Source organism: Astatotilapia calliptera, chromosome 13, assembly GCF_900246225.1.
Source record: "Astatotilapia calliptera chromosome 13, fAstCal1.2, whole genome shotgun sequence".
In the NCBI taxonomy this organism is placed as follows: Eukaryota; Metazoa; Chordata; class Actinopteri; order Cichliformes; family Cichlidae; genus Astatotilapia; species Astatotilapia calliptera.
The window spans coordinates 4,496,468-4,518,345 of NC_039314.1; the positions used below are offsets into that span (position 1 = coordinate 4,496,468).

At 40.9% G+C, this 21,878-nt stretch overlaps 1 protein-coding gene across 1 annotated transcript; it reads right to left on the minus strand.

Moving 5' to 3' along the window:
- Window positions 1-312: 312 nt before the first annotated feature.
- Window positions 313-19,552, minus strand: socs5b (suppressor of cytokine signaling 5b). Its single transcript, XM_026189767.1, has 2 exons — window positions 19,089-19,552; window positions 313-7,302 (listed from the first exon to the last, which is right to left on the minus strand). Exon 2 carries the CDS (start codon window positions 7,281-7,283, stop codon window positions 5,592-5,594), a length of 1,692 nt encoding a protein of 563 aa, XP_026045552.1. The 5' UTR covers window positions 7,284-7,302; window positions 19,089-19,552; the 3' UTR covers window positions 313-5,591.
- Window positions 19,553-21,878: the final 2,326 nt, after the last annotated feature.

Sequence of the window (21,878 nt, forward strand, 5' to 3'; positions counted from 1 at the left end):
ATAAAATGTAACTGGGTGAGATGCGAGCTATGATTAACACGTCAGCCTATAAACTGCAGGGCATCCACACAGAGTCTGCCTCGAATAAGTGAGTAATAAGGGAAAGTCTGAGGTCTCTGCATCCATGGATGGTGTCCTGTACGAGTGTACAAAGTAGGATTTGGCAGGTGGGACAACACTAAGGATTGGTAGTTTTGAGTGGGGGAAAATAAGACAAGCTAAACTGTAGTGAGCTGCAGTAAATCTACTTTTGGCTAATCCGGACATGTAAGATGGAATAATAAAGGGGGAAAAAAATACATACACATTATATCATGGGCCAGTGTGGATTACACTTAACAGTTTTATTTGGAATATTAAGACAATGAAGCATAAGCCAAGCACCAAGAGTGACAGCTACAAGTGTCGCATCATACGGCTCTTAAAAATGAACAGGTTATACTGAAAAACAACTGTTTTTTTTTCCTCTTTGAATGGTGATGCAGATACACAGAACAGACAGTGAAATGTGAACATGATTATGCCATTTACACGCTCCGAATTCTACCTGACAGCAGACGAAAGAAAGAAAAGAAACGGGTGAGGAAAAGCAGAAAAGAACAGAACGGCGATATTCGTCTGACGACAGTTTGGTCAGCCCCGCGGCAGCGGCTGTGGCCCCGGATTTAAAGGGCTTTCTGTGATTGGCCAAAACGAATAGGGCAGTCTGGGAACATCCCAGTGCTGCAGAGTAACAACCATTAGTTCCCATCACTGTCAAGTCCTGTTGCCTCGGCACCCACATCCACCCAGCAACCAATGTGCACATACAGCATTAAAGTGACAGAGGATTGCAACCATTGTTACACTACACTCCATTGCATATTAGGGAGCAGTAATAAGGAAAAATAATAATTCTTTCATACTTCTGTTTGCATAAAAGCACTTAACCCAGCTTTCTAAAATATATATATATTTATATATGGGAACATGAAAAAATTAAAAATCTCTTATTTATTTTTGTTTTTCTCTCTTTTTCTCTAGGATCTGACACCATGAGTCGTACCGTGGTGGTGGTGGTTGGTTTATATGTCCTACATCCAGGGGTATTGCTATTATTTTAAGGGACAGCTAAGGAGACAACCATCTCTCATCTAGAGCAGTTTGTGGTTTGCCTCCACACACAAGGCTCTCATAGTGCAGCCCAATAGTGTCATACTAATGAAATGTTAAGCTTTTTTTGTGGTATTTTGTTTGGCTTAAGAACACAGAATATACACACACAGCTTTACCTTCCCTTTTTTGTGTGTGTGTGGGCTGGGTGTTGCACAGAAACGTGGCGCTGGCTAAATGTGGTCCATGTTTATACATCCCTGGCTTGGGGGGGAAGGGAGGGTGTGTGAATACCTGGGGTAGTGCATTTGTTAGAAGAAGTGTTGATAGTGTGTGCAAATCTGTGTGTGTTCCAGACAGTGTATGCACCACTGAAGAATAAAATGTCTTTTCATCAGGCTATTACATAAATCCATCATTCATACGTTGGTTTTTTTCTCACCTAAATCTACAAGTTATATGGCAAACGTGCTACGGTTAATGTCAGATATTTCCCATGGGGAAAACTGGGTTGAGAGGGTCCTGGGACTCTCCTTGCAATGGGCCTGCCTGAGAATAAATGGGGAGGCGGGGGGAGAACTGGGGCAGAGAGGCGTTGTTCATAGGAGTCACTGTCGTCACCCCTCACATTCAACTCTGCCCGTCTCTCCACGGGAAACTCTCCCTGTGTGGCTCTGTCCGTAAGCTAACATACATCCACACACAAACGCACCGAGTCTTCAGCGAGGCGGAGAAAACGACTCCCATCAACACACCCTACAACACCTGTGAAATATTTTAGGAGCACCGGCTCCCCCCACCCCTCGTAACACCCACCCAAGTCTCACCATCTTCAGCTAACACACACGCGCACACGGTGCGGTCCACAAGAATTTGGACAGTGGAACATTTTCAGTTGTTTTGGATCTTTAATTCAGCAAAATGGTATAAAAATTATGAAAACTATTCAAATTTCTCAGTAGGTTTTGGAGTAGTCAAATCCCTGCGGGGGTGTGGATAGTGCAATTCCTCTGTTTTGGATCAAAGCAGACAAACAGTGATCCTCAACATAAGAGTGAAAGCAATCACTCAGTTCAGCAGGGATTAGTTGCAAAAGACTGAATCTGTTGACCCTACTTGTAAATTTTGTTCTGAGAAGTCGACTAAAAGGTCAACAACTCCAACCACACACTTATCTGTTCCTCAGCTTGATTAAATCCAATATGCTGACTAAAGACGGGGAAAAACACTAAACAAACATGTCACTGCCCCAACACTTGCGGCCTGCTCTGCATAAAACAAATACACAATTAAAGTGCTATTTATTTAGACAAATCCCTTGTCCTTTCTGTGAGCATGCTGTTGCAGCAACAGGAAGCCAGGACTCAGCAAGCCAGCTACATCTCCTCCCTCCCTCCTTATTGTTCACCTCAGCCTAAACAGGACACCATCGTCACAGTGATGTCAGCGATGTGGCTGGACGGCGAGGGAACGGTTTGTATATTATAATAATAATAATAAAGAAAAAGCAACACAGACTGGACCTTACAGCACAGTGACCGCGGGCTCCAGAATGGCAACGCTGGCCTTTGATCTGTGTCTGCATATAGGATGCAGCACTTGTACTGTAGCAGCTGTGTGCCATTGCTAGGCTGCAGCGTGAGAGACAAGACACAGTGAGAAAGACGGTCTGACGTATGCGTAGTTTGGGGGTTTCATTTGTACAGTTAAGTGTGGAAGCTAAAATACCTCAAACATAGAAGTGCACATGCGAGAAAACCCAGTGTCAGCCTTATTCCACTCTTAAGGGTCACGCCTGCCACTTCAGCTAACACCAGTGATTAACATACAAAGAGACCTGCAGTGCTGTTAGTAGAGTACTACAACTTTTGAGTAAACAAGAAGTAAAACTTTGATCAGTTCACTAAATAGCCGAAAAAGCTAATACTGGTTGGTGAAGTCCTTTAACCAATCGTGTGACCACCTGCAGAAAAATCCTCATCTGATAAATCCATAGAAACTGGACGACTGTTTAGCAGAGGAAAGGTATTTGGTAGCGAGTTGATGGTGTAGCTCTAAGTCTTACATAGTGTAGCAGGGAACTAGCCATTAATTGTTTGTAAAACCAAAATCTAAACTAGTTAAAGTCTAACACTACATAAGCTTTAAACTACTAGTTAATACATGTAGGTTTGTGCAAGAGCTTTGGTCACAGATGCAAATATAAGAAATAAATTATATATTTGTTCATGATTCATCCTTACTGATGGGAACTACATCTTTTAACAGCTGAGTGGGCTGACATGAGCAAACAAACAAAAGCAGTTTGAGAGCTCGACAGAGTAGGCTCGGTGATCATGATCTCATCTGTATCTCAGTTTAAATATTTTAGTTTGAAACATTAATGTGAAGGATTACACCCTAATGAAACTACTCAGTCTCCACCCATCTCGCCCTCCTTCAGTCATCTATACATTTTATTAAAATTTCAACTTATGTCAGTTATTTAAAAGCCAGTTATTGCATATTTACAACTACTCAGGAGACTGAACAAATACTTGTGCTGATGAACTGATTTTAATACTGATAGCTTAGTTAGATCATTCAACATGCTCACAGTGGAGAGTTAAGCTTAAAGCTCACTCCTTACAGCTGTCTGACAAGCTGAGGATGAAAACAATATACATGTGACAGGTCGGCTATCTAAACTGAAACATGCTACAGCAGCACAACTGACTCTGGACCCAACAAGAAAGAACGGCTAATGCGCGCACAGAGTCAGAACAGATGTGACTAATGCACAGTTATTTCAATAATTTGCAAGAGCTTAATCAACATAGCACCACTAAAATGTTATCCATTATAAAATCTTTAATGTGCACAATAAATATTGAGCTTATTGCTCCTTCAACTCTTCATTATGACCATCTTCAGTTCTATTTGATGAGAGCCGAGTGGATCGTGCTGAGGCACCTCCCACTCTTGTTTGGAAAATAAAGTAACATATTACTGGACATGTATGAGGCACACAGGTTACGCTTAATAAGACATTATGGAAATGACAGGCTAGATAACTGAGGATATGCCCGCCTCTCAAGAGTTGAGGGTTCTCATCATTTAATACTGTAATTATGACAATGAACAGAGAGAGAAAGTAGCACTGCAGTCTAATCCTGGGAGTTGTTCTTTCCTATTTTAGAAGATTCTTGCTGAGCTTTTGAAATCCTCTTCATTCATCTATAACTATATGAAGTGTCTCATGACACAGCCCGATCTTGAACAAGGCTCGTTACTGCCTCACTACGCTGTAAATCGACTTGCTTAAAGAGATAGTCTTTACACAGCTGCTCTCACTTCCTATGAAAGACATTTGTTAGGATTCTTTATTGTAACCAAAAGAACCCAGGCCTAGCTGCACTGATGTTTCAAATGTAATTACATATGTTGAATTCATGGATTGAGATTTATTTATATATTTGAATTTTTATTTATATTTTGAATATACAGATATTGCTGATGCAACAAATGGATCGTGAGCTTAAGGAGGCACCTATAAAACGGAATAAAATATCAACCTCGATTTCAGGAAGAACTGAACTGGGTGCATGTGTCCACATGCCAAACTGCCTATGGTCAGTGAAGAAGTGACAGGCTGCTTTCACAACTGCACCAATGACAAGATTTCCTCACAATCTGTCATGTTTCCAAAGCAATGCCACACAGGTGGAATAAAGCTGACAAGTTTAGCTTGCTTACTAAATGCCACACAGTCAACTGATTTATTAAGCATCACTCACGATACTGCTAAAAGAGAAACTAATGTTCCTTTAGGACTTACGCATAATCCTTAGAAATCACTTGTTTTCCTTCATCTCTGGCTTCACTGATGCATGCAACGAGATGGCAAAGAATATGACTTATGTAGCTCTATCCATAGGACAAGCTCTGACTGCAGTATACCAAAATAGCACCTCCAGATCCCCTCTCAACCCACACACACACACACAGACACACACACACCTTCTCTTGTAAAGGTGCTCCACTAGGTGCTTTGACAAGCTAAGGAAGAAAAGTAAGAGCGCACAAAGTGAGCTGTACAACATAGCCATGTAAGCCTAAATAGCAATTTAGGATGAACGGGGGAGGCATGCATGCAGGTCTACAGGCAGGGTGATGTTGTGGGATCAGGCAGACACTTAGCACAAAGCAAGAGAAAGGAAAAAAAAAAAGACACAAAGCACTGATATTTGTGTCTCCCCTCCCTGTCAAAACAACCTGTTCAACGCAAAAACATGTGCTTGCCAGACAGCATTATACTGAATATAATCATATGTACTTTTGTGATGTAAGTAATAACTAAAACAAAGTTTAGAATGAATCTTGTATAGCTTGTTACACTTAAACTCGATCCCCCACCGGTAAGAAAGCCATATCAGTATAGCTTCCATTTTGCTAATGAGGAATTTCTAAAGTCATGAATTCCTCCTGCAGCATGTCTAACAGGCAATGGAGAAGCCGCCCTATTTGACTTTGAGTGGCGGTTCCCTCTCCAGCCAGCGAACTCGTACTTTCTGTTTATAGTGATACTCCTTGAGGAAGTCCTGCAGGGCAGGAGGCAATGGCAGAGACCCTATACCATCGTAAGTGGTCCAGCGGCAGATGGCGGCCCGTGCCAGGTGCTGCAGGCCAAAGGGGAAAGTCCGATGAAGAGGCGCTGTAAGCAAAGGTTCGAAAAACATGCAGGCGCTGGGGTCTTTATAGTGCTCCAGCAGTCCTGTGACAGTGGAAGAGTGGAAAACGCAAGGATCATGAGCGTCAAAGCTGAAGTTGTGGTTCCACTGCTCGATGCGTGCGTGCAGGGAGCGATTGTAACGGCGGAAGCTAACAGAGAAGAGGTAGTCCTCCTGGGCTGAGTCACGCAGCAGGAAGGTGCCCTCGGGCCTCCCATCCAACAGCGCTTCTGCCTCGTAGCGGTCCATTACGCCCCAGTAACAGGGCAGACCTGTAATCTCTAAAAGATCTGGCACCAGACAATGGATGTAGTCTATCTGAGTATGAACCTTCCAGGGACCGTGTTGTTGTCGGCTAAGGTGACCATCCCCTGAAGCATGCCTCTGCTTGGGCCTCCTGGCCTGCAGACAAAGGGTGGTCGAATCCTCCTCAGAGTCACAGTCCTGGGATGACGCTGCAGCCCCCAACAACTGCCCACAGGCTCCTGATGATGCAGCAGCCAGAGCGCTCCCGGCCCCTGTGACCCGGCCTTCCCCAGAGGCCTCTCCCATGCCAGGAGCCATTTTTGGTCCCAGTTTGTAGAGAGAGGATCCTGGCACTGAGGCCTCCAGGGTGTGGATCTGTGCATTGGGTGGTGGGTCCACACCTTCCTCGATGCTGAGCCTGCGGCGCTCGCGCAGACGTTCTTCCTCATCCTCGGGAGAGGGGTGGGCTGGGTCAAAAGCATCCAGAAGGGCAGTAGAGGAATGCGGGCTGACTGGTGCTGTGTGCTGTTTGATCAAGTGCCATTTGTGAGCAAGGTCTGAGCCTGGTGGAAAGGGGCAGGTCTCCAACATGAGCTCTGTGAGGTGAATCTTACGTTTGGAGGTGACGGCGTTCTTAGAGGAACGTGAGCACCTGCGAGCAGGCAGGGGTAAGCACAACCCAACTGTATCACTTAGCCGCTGGCGCAGAGAACGACCATTCAGACTGCGTCCTACTGATACAGAGTCATTTGTCTCCTGGATAGAGCTGACCCCATAGCGCCTGTCCCTACGGTTCCCACTCCCGCGTAAGCGGCCGGACCGCCTATCTGCCTCCAAAGAGCTTTGGGTTTTGGTGGAGCATGAGTGTTTTTTCTTGCCCCCCCACGGGGCATGACGGGAGTAGGAGTCTCTGCGAGCCAAGGGAACACCCCCGGACCCACTCCGCACATCTTCAGCGTCCTTGTCGATAGTTATCTCTACAATCTGAGGTATGTCCGACACACAATTATGATGACGGCGCCCTGCTGTTACCACTGGCACTGGTAGGAGACTTCGTGACGGGCTGGAGGCTCCTGATGCCTGTGCCCCACCTGAGCTGCCTCCTTGACCGATATCCACCACACAGTGGACAGTGTCTGCCTCAATCCTGCTTTCATGGGGTCCTGAACTGTTGTTGTGGAAGAGTGTCTGGCATCTGCTCTTCAGATTGCTCCACATGATGCCCACTTTCTTCATTAATAGGAGCCCCTGGGACCTGAATATAAAAGAAGACAAAGCTGATTAACTCACAGGTGAGAACATCCCAACAGCAGCAATGGTACCTTCATTTAACACTGAGGTACAAGCTACACAAAGAATGCCCTACATTTAAATTCCCCAGACGAATGTGCATCTAGTAATTAGACATGGTGAGAGTATAACGGGGCCAGAGTGTCTGGGAGGTGGGTGAGCTTGAGCTGTTGGAACAGCAGAGTTACGAGTTGCCAGGCAGACATGCAGGGACACAAGGCCACAGCTATAAATGAACCTAGGATCTGCTCACAGCTGATCTGCTGGTATGTACTGTATTACAGAGCCAGTCTAGACCTGACCAAAAACCTTCCCTGTAACAGCAGCAGACAGGGCACATGTATATTCACATACACTCTCACATAAGTGGTTGATTTATCACTAGTAGAATTTGACAGGGATTTGGAAGTTCTAGCACTAGAGTGCATTCTAATAATCCAAATTTTACAGTGAGCAGAGTTACTATAGAGAAGCAGCCAAAGATGCCAAAGCCCTAAAGGAATTCATAACCGACTATTTCTACAGCATTTCCTGTTTCTGATGAGTTTTTTGACATCGTGGCTTTGTTAGTGTCCACACAACTGGCAAAACAATAAGATGCGTATACCAGAACAGTATCTTCAACCAAACAGCTTAGCACTTCTTCACACTAGTGTTTAGGTTTAGATCCTGATGGTGCCGATATTAGCCATTTGCATATATACTGGTTTCCCCATTTATAACAGACAAATGAGAATTAAAGTAAAGAAGAGATGGGAGAAACACCCTTCAACCATGTTTGTGCCGCACAGTTCGTCCACTACAGAGCACTCTGCAACTTCACTATTAGCAACACATTTAATGCCACAAACAACAAATTCATAACTTATTGTGACAAGATTATTCCATTACATTATCTCAGCAGGGATACATTTTAGGGTAATATGTTCATTATTTTTGTCTGGAAAAAAGTGGGAAAAACAAACAAACATTGTCCAGTCCATGATTTTAAAATTGCTAAATATTGTATGTTCTATAAAGAAAATCTAAATATATCTGTCAAGGGTCTTTAGGGTCTCTGTTGCTAAACGGAATTACAGCAAATTACTCATTTCTAAAAATAATTTTAGTCCATCTTCAGTGAACTTTGAATGAAACAAGTGCAAGACATTAGCACAGAAACCATATTGTACCATACTTAAAAGAACAGGCATTTAGTGAGCTACTAACACAAAAGTCTTCAAGTCTCTCTGGAATCATCAAATCTAACTTCCTATCTTTTCTTTTGTTTTTGGCCGGTTAACTCAATCTTCTTCTGGGCTAAAACCTGTTACCCAACGATTATGAAACATCATGTCAACCAGCATGCAGAGTAAAGTTTACCTATAAATACTAACGAACACATCATGGTTCAACACTATCAGCTGTGACAGAAAATGTTTCGCAAGGTAAGCAAACCATGCTGAGATTCAGCACATGACATTTGCTCAAGGCAGCTCACTACGTTTATCACAGACTTAGGACCCTGGCCCACTTATGGATTTGCTTTGTCAGAAAAAAGATGAGGACAGAACAACGAATCTCCTTTAACAGCCAATATTGGTTGCTATACCCACCCCAAAAAACAAACTGCAACACTGGTGTAGCTTACAACCCAGCTGGCATTACCCAAAGAATTTGCAATAAACTTCAATATGTCCATTGTATTTCACAACCCAGTCCATGCAAAATAGCTACCTGACAAAGACTATAAATAGCCATGTAATGGTCTACATGTAATCTGCAAAAAAAACACCAAATGAACCTACAACTGGATGCCAGCTTCAAAGTGTGTACCTCTCTTGACACTGGCTCCATGAGCTTCTAGACCAATCAGCTGGCTGATACATTTCTATCCTTGAGGCCATTCACCATTTTGTTGTAAATGCACTGTGCTTTCCCAGAACAAACAGTCTAGCTACTAGGGCTGAACGATTATGGAAAATAATCTAATTGCGATTTTTTGCCCCAATATTGCGATTGCGATGCGATATGCGATTATTTTTTAAGGTCTTTGTCTTCTGTATTATTAAACAAAGACAAGCAATACATCATATAGTATGGCCAATACTATATTACATTAATTTTAAACTGTTCTTTCCTGGAAGACAGACCTCTGTTATGATGACATGAGGTGATGCATGAATTGATGACTGACATTTTTATTTAACTTCTTCAATCACAACAGTATATTTGAACATACACAATAGTTTATTTTTAGCTTACAAACATCTGAGCATAAAGTGCTGACAAGGAACCCTGGTGTAAACATTAAAATGAAAGTCAGTACAATGTGCAGATTGCAGAAATATACATAAAAAAAATCAGTGGCTTTACCACACTCAGTTTTTCAACATCTGTGAACTACTAGACAGTCATTCAATTAAAAAATAATATTAAATAAATAAAACTAATAAATAAAAAATACACACATCTTACTGATCTCTGCAGTCAGTAACATTACACATAAAGTGCAAACATAATAGCAATTGTATAAACACACACACAAACACGCCTTTAAAGTTTAAAGGCGTGAAATTGGACGGTCTAGTTCTGATTAGCGTCACCGCTGTCTCGGTGGAGTTTAATAAACTCGGCCGTCTGCTTCTTGCTATCTAAAATATAACCAGACACTGGTGTAAATTCTCGACTGTCTCATACTTCTGTTTAATAAGTTTTCTGTTTGACGTTTAGTCAGCTGTGTGAAAACCAAGGAGGAACCCACCCGGGGGATTAATAAAGTTTTATTTTATCTAATCTAATAACTTTAATCTCAGCCAAACCGATTTACTCACGAACAAACAAAACACTGAAAAAAGCCCAACAATAACATTTTTAGGTTGTCTAAGTGACTTATATATTACGTTTAACCCGAGCAGCGAAACTCCGCGGTGATCTGAAAATGATGTGCCGGGAGTTGTGCCGTTCTCGGCCGCATCAGTAACCCTCGAGCTCCCGGCTAGCTGTCGAGCTGGTGGGTAGCAGACGCCTCTGAAAACGTCGAAGCACTTTTGCAAATATGGGATATCTTGATAAACCGAGCAGATATTTGATGTTTACACAACTACTTTCTCGCCTGAAAATATTTTAAAAGTTTATTTTGTGACCCAGAAAGATTAGTATGAGTAATTTTAAAACTTAGTAGCGGCCGCCATTGTTGGAAACTGGAGTTTGGCTGGGCCGCGCTATGAATTCTGGGATATGGTAGTAATTTGGACAGCCTTCGGCGCGTCGCTGTGACGTAATCGGTCTACAAATGCGGCCTCAGGAGGATGCAGCCCATGAATTTGGACATGTCCAGAGTATAATCGCAGCCTTTGCGGTTAGAAAATTGCACTTGATCATGTCGCGATATTATCGCAAATGCGATATATCGTTCAGCCCTACTAGCTACTTGTGAAATATTTCACTCTACTGCTCATCTTCCAATTTAAAGACCCAATTTGCACAATTGTTATTACCAAACAATCTCATGTGATTTAGAACCCCCCCCCCCTCTATGTTTTGTGCAGTTTATTGACATAGGATAAGCTTATTAAAACAAGAGCCTGACGTTGCAAACTAAGTGGTAAATAAGTTTTCTATTTTGCTAAAACAGCCTTCAAAATTCAAGCAGATGTCATCAAAATTCCAAAACGCAACTCCAAATTATTTGCAAGCAGAGGTTAACTTTTATACCCCCACCTCATCTGTGCAGTGAATTGGTTATGATTATTAAAAATGGAAATATAATAAAAGTAATTTTCTGCCATTTTTCCACAGGTAGTCAGTTCTTCCTCCTTCCAACAATGATCTGTACTAAGTACACATTAACTGGTACTAGGATAATGAAAAATGAAGCCAAAATTATGATGAATGACGGTGATATAGTAACCATGTATGAACAGACTTCAAAGCATGACTTGACAACTGACTACTATATGTTATAAAACTTCCAAAAAAAATGCCTAAAACTTCATCAATATTATATCAAACTAAAGACATTTCAATAAAAATAGCATACTAAATCAGAGGCTTGGGGAAACAGAAAACCAAAAATTATTTATAAAATGGATCAGGTTATTATTTTAAAAAACCCCAAAACAAAACATTTAACAACATACCTCTTAAAATGCTGTGAATTAGTCTATTAACACTGCAGCTTTTTGAAATGAGCGTTACTGTATAAACTCAGAAGAAAAGGCAACTTTAAAGAAGCAGGAGTCAAGATAAATATAATAAAGATGATGGACAAATATAAAACTGAAATATGATCATCACTAAAATCTAGTTACAACCATTTGGAATACACCATTTTTAAGAAGGTGAGGTGTAATAAGCTCAATCTTTACTTCTTCAGTCAAGTTTGTTTATCCAATTCTTTTTGCCAATTTATTTTTAATGAACACTTTTGTGTTGTTATTTTAACTATTAATAGCCAAAATAAAAATAAAATCACTAACACATAAAACCTCCACAATCACTACAAATAAAGGTTTGATTTAAGTCCTGTTGAAAACAGGTCCCAGACAGTCACGCGAGTCTGTTGTCGAGCTCTGTTTGTCATTTACAGACTTATTGTGTCTACATAAACTTGAATCAGTTTCAAAATCTATTAACCGAGAAACATGACAACATGGGATGCCATTTTCTGCTTTGTTGTAAACAACATTCAGCTGCGAGATAGATTTGATTGCATTATATAGGCTGTTTTATTTTGCATAGCAGTGCCCACCAGTGAACAGTGAAACACTCACTGTTAACAAACAGCAAAGGCAAATCCCAACTTGAGCATAAAAGAGGTTTAGGTTTATATTTCGACTGGTCTGGCAGCAAGTTGTATACAGGACAACCTTTTTAAAATCTCATTAATATATTTGGGTTATTTCCCATTTGGCATTTTCCCATTGTAATTTTCACCTGCCAACTACATGTGATACCAGCAATAAGGTAAAGATTTAATATTGTTATTGGGATTTTTTTTGGAGTAACATAACAATCAAATTATGAAAAAAAAATTTGGGGGATTGGGAGCGACGGTCCAGATGATGACCATCCCAGACTGAACACACTCACCCGAAACACTCAGCCTGCTAATAGTGACTTTGACTCATTAACCCAGGTCCATATTTTAGATGAAACAACTGATAATTTGAATAATTGTGGGTGTGCTACCAGCTCTACAGTCAAAAACTGCATTTCTTCATCTGAACGTGATGTACTTTCACTAAAGTTTCAACACACTGACTGTGTTTCCGCATTAAAAGACCGCTGCAACTGTGGCAACAACCAATGTCAGCATCAACTCTGGCAAAGTTCAGCCACACTTTTGAGCATTTAATTTTCTGTGTGTGGGACAGAGCTGCCCCGTGTCCCGCCCCTTGCATGCAGGCTCCAAAAGAGAAAGAGAGAACTGTCTTCTAAATAGGGAACAGAAAAAAAATGCACCACAGATTTATGTCTTAATAACTAACAGAGGAGCACAGAAAGATAAGCCTCATGTACCAATAATAAACGTGTTTTTTGTGTTGTTTTGGGTTTTGGTTTTGTTGGGGGGTTTTTTTGCCTCCAGTAACAAAACCAAAACATTATGATAACTTCAGCTTATTGACACTACAGTCTTTTATAATTTAGCCCTAGGGTCTGTTTAATACCTGGTTGCAGTACCCATCCCTACTCCATGCTCTATAAGTGTCTGTACAACAACGCGGATCAAGTTTTCTACATGGTCTGCTCTGCTGGATGTCTGTATTCAATGCGCTCAAGGGGTAGTGCCAGCAAGAAGAAAAAAAAAAAAGATTATTCTGCGGTCTAACTACCGCTGACTGGCGATGGAGTGATGAACTACACATCATTTCTAACGGCAACATACAAATGACATTGTCTAAACTGGTTAGAAATGTTTGTTTGAAGCTGGGTTTAAAGCCTCTCCTCTGCCCTAAACAATGAAGCCAATGTCTTTGCTGCAATAGACTCAGAAAACTTCTCAGCGACTTTTCAGCGGTGCTGGTTGTGGACACAACTACATTACAAAATTATTATTTTTATGTATGTGACACTGATTCTAATGCATCTTACTACGACAACAGTTTTCACAGGGTTTATGGTCATTACTCTCAAGCGCTGAAAACGAGATCATTCCTGTTTGTTGCCGTAACAGTGACAGCAGTGGGGAAAACCCACCACTGTAAATCATGCCTTCACCGAGCCCACTGCAAAAACCAATTTATCAATTCTTGGCCACAGTTTTTCCCCTTTTTTTCCTGTGGTTATTGTCACCCCCATCAGCGCTTCCCAGAAAGAAAGCACTACAGACTTAAATTGCCCTATAACACAGCAAAATAACTGCCAACAGCAGTCAGTGAACTGCTTTCTAGTTTTGTGCACGTCATTGTAAGCGACAGCTTTTACTCTGCCGCTTGTAACGAGGCACATAAAAATTCCACTTTATGCAAAATCTCCACATTGTATGGAAATCACAGAGATACACAAATATTATTGTGCCAAGTGCATCTTATCTGAACCAACAGTGCAGAGTAGATTAAATTAGCATATTGATCACTGAGTTACCAAGTCAAAAACATTTGACAGGGTTTGGCTTTTAAAGACTTGGGTGCTCTTAGGGGATATTAAAGTTCAGTTTTTAGGTTTGAATTATTCACCGTAACAAAACAGTTAATCTGTCACTGTCAGAGCAGCAGAGGCTAAACCAAACTTGTGCATAACAGAGGTTCGAATTTATATCTGAGCTATCATGGCAACATTTTATAGGTGAAAATGATGCCATTGCCTGTGTATCAGATATTCTTACTGCCATTTTTCACTGTTTTTACCAACAACTACAAAAAAACTGTCATATTACTTGGATAATGAAATCAGATGTCACAACTCCAATTCCAAAGGTCAGTTCTTTCTTCAGCCACTAGTCTGCATAATCAAGCTTATGATGTTTCTGGGACCTGCTTTTTCCTTCACGTCAACAAGGTGCTGGAAACATTCCAGAGATTTCAGTCCATGTTGACGTGATTGCATCACAGTCGCTGCAGAATCATCACGTGCACATCAAGGGCGAACATCTCCCGTTCCACGACATCCCAAAGGTGCTCTACTGGACTGACATCTGGCAACTGTGGCAGCCATTTCAGTGCAGTGAAGTCATTGTCATGTTCGAGAAACCACTTTCAGATGATCTGATCTTTGTGAAATCGTGTGTTATCCTATTGAAAGGAGCAACGAGAAGATGTGTACACTGTGGTCTTAAACGCTTAGACATGCTGAGCAGCAACACTCATACAGACTGTGCCATTTAAACGATGCCGAGCTGGAACTGAGGGGCCCCAAATATCCCCCATTCCACTGCATCTGAAATGTTAATATAAAGCAAGATGGAACCATGCTTTCATGTTGTTTATGCCAAAATGTGACTCTGCCCTCCAAATGTCACAGCAGAAATGGAAAAGCATCAGACCAGGCAGCATTTTCCAGCCATCTATTGTCCAATTTTGGTGAGTTTGTCAAAAAAAAGAATGTAGCCCCAGTTCTCAGCTGACAAGAGTCGCTTAAACCACATTTCTTCCATATTCTGATGCACAGTTTGAACTTCACTAGGTTACCTTGACCATGCCTATGTCTAAACGCATCAACTCACTGCCATGTTACTAGCTGATTAAGATATTTGTGTTAGTAAGCCAATGGTGTCCCTAAAAAAGCAGCCGATGAGCGTACATTCATAAGAGAGTAACGGTCAATCACAGCCGCTGTGCATCGCAACTAGGGCTGCCACGATTAGTCGACTTGTCACGATTACGTCGACGACTAATTTTATAGTAGACGCGTCGTTTGAAGCTTTGTAAGATCCCAAAAGACGCAGGAATAAGTAGCAGGATTTAAGAGAGTAATAACGGACTGAAACAGAAGATGGCAGCACTGCATGTACAAGGATGCCAGCTGCCGTTAAACCCCGAAGAAGAAGAAGCTGTATCCCAGAATTCATAGCGCCCTGCTCAGTTTCCAACAATGGCGGTAGCTAGTTAGTTTTAATATTACTCTTATTATTCTTTCTGGGTCACAAAATAAATGTTTAGCATATTTTCAGGCGAGAATGTAGCTGTGTAAACCTCAAATATCTGCTCAGTTTATCAAGACACCACAAAAGCGCTCCGACGTTTTCGGAGACGTCTGTTATCCACCAGCTCGATAGCTAGCCGGGGGCTAGGCTCACGCAAATCGTTTTCAAACCCACCGCCATCTTTCACTACTCAGGTTAAACATGATATATCAGTTACTTAGATAACTTAAAAATGTTATTGTTTGGCTTTTTTTAGTGTTTTATTTGTTCCTGAGTAAATCGGTTTGGCTGAGATTAAAGTTATAGTTTTTACACAGCTGAATAAACGTCAAGCAGACAGCTGATTATCAGAAGTGTGAGATGCTTGAGAATATACTCCAGTGTCCTGTTATATTTTAGATAGCAAGGAGCAGACGGCTGAGTTTATTAAACTTCACCTAAACAATCTTCAGATTTCATTAACATTTAATAAACTATCATCTTGCCTTTATGTTTAGTTAGCACATACCTTAAACACTTAAAGCTGTAAGCTAATGATAGTTATATAAGAGCAGATGCATGCTGGTGCAATAAGCTGTACGTTTTACGTCCAATGGATGATGATCTGATAGTCGACTAATCGCAAAAATAATCGGTGACTAGTCGACTATCAAAATAATCGTTTGTGGCAGCCCTAATAGCAACACAGTTTTATAAACCAGTATAAGTTCATCCACTTTAAGTTATCAGATGACATACACTGTAGCAAACAGTATAACAGACTTAAGTGGAACACGTTATGTGTGTTCAAAGGGTGGTTTCTCAGGATTTGTAACAAGTTTAAAAACCTGTCTTGGTCAAATATTGCCCAAACCTGTGGAAACCTACAGCCTGCTTTAGACATTGAGACTAGCCTTTTATTGATGTAGCACAAAATCAGTATTAGTTATGTAAATCAAAAATGTTGTAATTTTTATAGGATTTGCATTCTCCAGTGTAGTAGAGGGATACGTATCATTTTAAGAATTTCTAAACAGCTAATTTAACTTTTTAAAGCAACAATATTATTGCAATCATACTATAATTATATGTCTTCAGGAATAGATATTAAAGCCATATTTGACTTTTCCCATTGTGGGTCTAAACATCATACTAATGATCATGCTTATAAAAGTGCTTTATGTCTAAACTGCCAAATGTTGAAAGGCACTCCAAGATTTGTTCGAAGAGGTACATGGCTCAAAGTGAACTGTGCGTCCAGCCAATTCAATTTGAGAAAGCAAAACATGCAAACAACAGCCTCTCATTTGCCAAAGTTTTGTTTGAACACAACGGTTTTTCTGCTCACAACCTAAATTTGCCAGAAGTTTTCTTGATTCTGTAACTGGACTGTCAAAATGAACAAACCACTGAACTCCAAAGTAAAAGTGCATGCTCCCACCCTGCTGTGTGTCCTCCAAGTTGAACTGGAACTGTGAGGCTAATATTATATCAGTTACATCTCAAGAGCTTTTCCATCCCGGCTTGTGAGAGTTATTCTTTATCTTGCGAATCAGTTCAAAAAGCCCCAAAAACACAAACCATGCAATGTTCAAGTTTACAACAACTATGACTACATAGTCCCTGGCTTCCAAAAGCTATAACTATACAACTACTTCTCATGCACAAGTATGATTATATCATAAACTTGGCACCATATTCCAAATCTCCTTTGACAAACAGCTAAAAAGAAAAAACAAACAAAAAACTAAAGAATACACGTTTGCTGGTTAGTCTGACAGTTTTATGTCCACTGTGACACTAATTCAAACAATTACCCTAAGATACACAGAAGCACAATGCTCATGTGTTTCATGAAAACTGGCACCTATAACTGAAAATCTGCCAACTTGTACTTCAGTCTTATCTGTTCCTTGTTCTCATTAGTGTGGCTACTGTCATACCAGACATGCTGGCACTGACTGAACAACTGCAAACATACAATCACTAGCTTTCAGGTCAGTGCATTTAATTAACACAGAATACAGACCACCATATGTCCAAATACCCAATCCGTGTGATAGCAAATATTAAAGAACTTTTGTATATTTCTAATTGATAAAGAACAGACAACACACACATGAGCATATCATAATGTAGACATGCGTCTGCAATTAAAGTCAATTCAAGTGTGAGACAGTCCTCCTGAACCTTCTGACTTTTGCTGTTGTCAACAATGGCTGCACCAAGTGTGATCCAGTCCACAGCCATTTCGGCCGTCCTGAAACAGAACTAGGCTACTTCTCCTCTCCGACAACCCAACACACCCATTCTCCTGGGACCACACTGATCTAAGAGAGGTCTGGAGAGAAGACAAGATTAAGGGAGGATGCCTCCCCTGCTCAGACCAGACCAGAACAGAGTTAATGAGGTATTTGTAGCTCCTCACATTATAGAAGATTTGTGGGACATGCCATGCAATAAGAAAACATCAAAACGAATGAGCACGCCGATTGTTTTTCCCCATCGCTTAAAACCTGACAAACTGGACGCTGAAGAACTTCTCGGTTAAAATACACCTTTGAAGCAACATTTTCATCCATACTCAATAATGCACTACTTGAACTGAATCAACGCTGTTTTTCCACAGCAATTATTCGACACCCGTGTTCCTTTGTTAGTTGTTTGAGCTTAGTACATCGTTACAAACACATCATTTAATAAATATATACTTTGTTAATCTAAAAAGAAAATCTCAAATTAATAACAAAGACATATTCTTCCAAATCCGTTTAGATGCCATGCTAATTGCCTTAAGTTATGCGATTACAAAAACAGTCTTCGTTTCAGTGCAATCTTGACAGGTCCGTTATAGTATCGTTGGCTACATTACAGATTCATGTGCTATTAAAGTCAACAGAAATCCGACAATCGCGTTAAAACGTTATCATAGCTGCTTCATAGATCTGGCTGGAAGGCCTCTCGGGTCCTGGAGGCCCCACATTTTCCCTGTCCCAGCCAAGTTAGCTCACTTGCTAACCCGCTAACGAACCACAGCCAGCCCCCCGGACACCTCTAAATGTAGAATTAGAATAGAATAGAATTCAACTTTATTGTCATTGCACATGCACAGGTACAGGGCAACGAAATGCAGTTTGCATCCATCCAGAAGTGCTTTAGTGATATAGATATATTACAATATATATTAGCAATAGTATAGATATGTAAGTATACTACAGAAATGGGTCTATTATGGTATGTTATAATGTACACGGTATGAAGTATGTTGTGAATATTCTATAACTAAGTATGTAAAGGCTGGAGTACAAGCTATGTACAGGCTATGAACGTAACTATTGAAACCGTTTTCCAGGCTCATAATTGCCGAGCTAGCTCGTGGACTGCAGTCATATAAATATAATGCTTAAAAAAGCAAATATTAGAGATATTTATCATTTAGTTGGCAAAAGATATAATCAAGTTACTGTCCAGGCTTGTGAGCTGTCAAAAATGCTAATTGTTAGCATTCCCCAGAACGGGAATTTCTAGCGTTTTAGTTAGCTTTGGCTAACTAACTAGCTAGCGGAGTTAGCATTTTAGCTTGTTAAAAAAATCCACATTTTTTTTTATAAGTTACCCAGACGGTCCTGTGTACTATTAAATGAGCTAAGAAGACAAACGTGACAAGTTCGGGAAGTGCAGATTAGTTTCTAAATTTCATATCTTACCCGTGTGTCTCCTGAAAGCTCTATTCAACAGCTCTCTTTGTCTGCAAAAAATGGCTATTAAGAGAACTCAGGCATATATCCCCCTTGCGGACCACGGTGTCGGCTGAAACCACTGAAGGTACACGAATACTTGACGGTATCATACCGACTATTTAATTTATTAATGTAAAATGTATTTAAAAAACTAAATCGTGCGTTAAGCGCCGTGGAAGCCCGTTCTTCATTATGGTGGGGGTCTTCTTTTCTGCCGTGGTCGTTGCTGCTTCTAGCAACCAATATGACGGTAGTCTGAGCAGACACAGAGTCTGAGAGGCGGACTGTGCTCAACGTGAGGGATCCCGACTGACAAGGGCTCGGTCCAATGGAGCAAAGGGAAAAGGCGACCACTTCCGACGAAGCACGCGGATAGGGAATGCCCCGCGGCTCGCTCCTCATGATGGGCATCAAGTGTCACCAATGAACGGAGAGAGGAGGATGGGGCTCTCTGCTGGGCTGCTACTTGGAAACGTGGAGAGGTGAAGTGATGCTGGTGGTATCCCGGGCAGGCCGGTCCATTGGCACATTGATATCAACGGGGTAAAAGACGGCCAACGAGCCTTCATTCACCTCGCAGCCTGTGGGGTGAATGAAACCACGGGATAACGGCAAACCGTTTAACTCCACAACAATTTTATTCTTAGAGTCATAAGTGAAGAATGTAATCTAATAACTAGAATAATTAATTTAGCCTCACCAATAATCTTCTTATTCTGGTCATACCCAAGGCTGCTTTGCAAGGCAGGTCCCTCAAACTCCAGGGTGCCTGGAAAATTCAAGGCATAACGTCTTACGTTTGTACTAATTTCAATTAAAATATGTTATGAAACCCCAAGACCCAATATAAACTGACATTTTGAAGGCTTTTAGATGCAGAATTTGTGATCCAAACTCCTAAAATAATTTGCCTCCATCATCTGACCACAATCGAAGCTTGGTTACCACAATTAGACTTTAAAGCACACTACAAAGTAGCCTAATTCATCCGCGTGTGCGGCAAGCAAGAATACTTGTGGTGGAAATTTGCGTTAAATTAATTAAAGGACCTGTTACAACCCACCTCCCATGACCTCGAGTGCTGTAGACCAGTGAGTACGTCTCATAACCTGTTCCAAAGAACAATTAAAAAGTCTCTGAGGAGAAATTACTCACTTACACCCACACATGAGATCATCTCCTGGAGATGGATAATTCCTAAGCGCATGACACAAGCCGTAAGGGGAAGTGGAAGTTGTGTGAGTAATGTAGTAGTTCGCTGGAGCCGAGGGTTGTGAGTTCACGGAAATCACGAGCCGTCTGAGCACATTAGCTTTTACATCTCCGAGATACTGATCCAATTTGCGCTTATGAAAGGAAATGAAAGAGAATTGCATTAGCACTGATTCTTCAGCCAGGACTGATTCACACTGTTTTAGTCGACATGGACCTTCCCTAACAGGTCGCTGCTGCAGCAAACAAGCCACACAGAAAGGATATGATAATAACTAACTACGGTGATTCAGCTTCTTATGAAGAAGAAAGGTGTGATAGTAGTGTATTACAGGTCCATGCGAGCTCAGACCTAACATATTAGAACTGACTATTTATGAGTAGCTGAAAAAGCAGGGGGTGATGTTTATTCATGAAATTAAAAGCGATGAAGTACTCACTGAGAGAATATAGTTAAATGCCATAATAAACTTTAATTTATTGCAGTAAGCTACTAAGCCATAACCGCTGACAGCTAATATTCGAGGCTGGGCAGTCACTGAGTACAGGAATAGATTTGGATATAGATCAGAGGTGATACCAAGTAGAGGTTTGGTGTTTGGGGACTCATGTTCTGTTTCTTTGTACAGTGATTAAGGGAAGCAGTTAAGGGTGATTTTGTGATGTCCGCAGATCACATTTCGTGAAGTGGGGCTTGATTAAAATGTCAAAAGAAATGATCGGCCCCCAGCAAAGTTACTGCATGTTTGACTAGAGTTGGGTGAATCTATTGTTTGGACCAGTGAAACTGATACAGTAAGCATCAGTTTATTTAACCATGTCAGATGTCACTTTGTCATCTCATTGTCTGTTCAGAGAGATACACAGAATGCAGTGTTTTGTTAATGTAACTGTAACACATTTTATTGATCAAAGTTCAGGAGTTTTAGAAAATAAATAATGCATGTAATCATAATTAAACAAGCTCAGCGAAGAAATTCAAATTCAGCTCTGTCCTGAAAGCGTTGCATGGTTCTTTATATCCAGTGCTCGGGTATTAGTCATGCGGTGACAAAGGCAGGGTTGCCATCTTGTGGCAGCAGGATAGAAACAAAACAGTCCCTTTTCCCCAGATGTGCTGATTATATATGTAATGTACTTTTCAGACTTTTATAGTGCAATTTGCTGATCGGGTATCATTTTATGTAGGTCTCACACCAGTTTTCAGTGCTTTGCTGCAGCATTTCATATCAAACAGTAATGTCAGTTTAATTACAGCAAAATTACAATAAAGACTAGATTAATAGGTTCTACGTGTTGTGACAACTCATTATTAAACTCTTTTAATTATGTTTTATTCGTTTCACACAGCACTTCACCAAACCAAAGCCCTTTTTTCCTGGATAATGAGACATGAAGAAAATAGAGGAAGTCTTTTGCCATGAAGCCTTTTACTGTGTTGTTTATCTCTTTAAAGTGGACCTCAAACAATAATTGAATACAGATTAGGTACATTTCATGCTTGTAGAAATGGCACATATGGGGTGAGGAAGGTGGTAAAGGAAG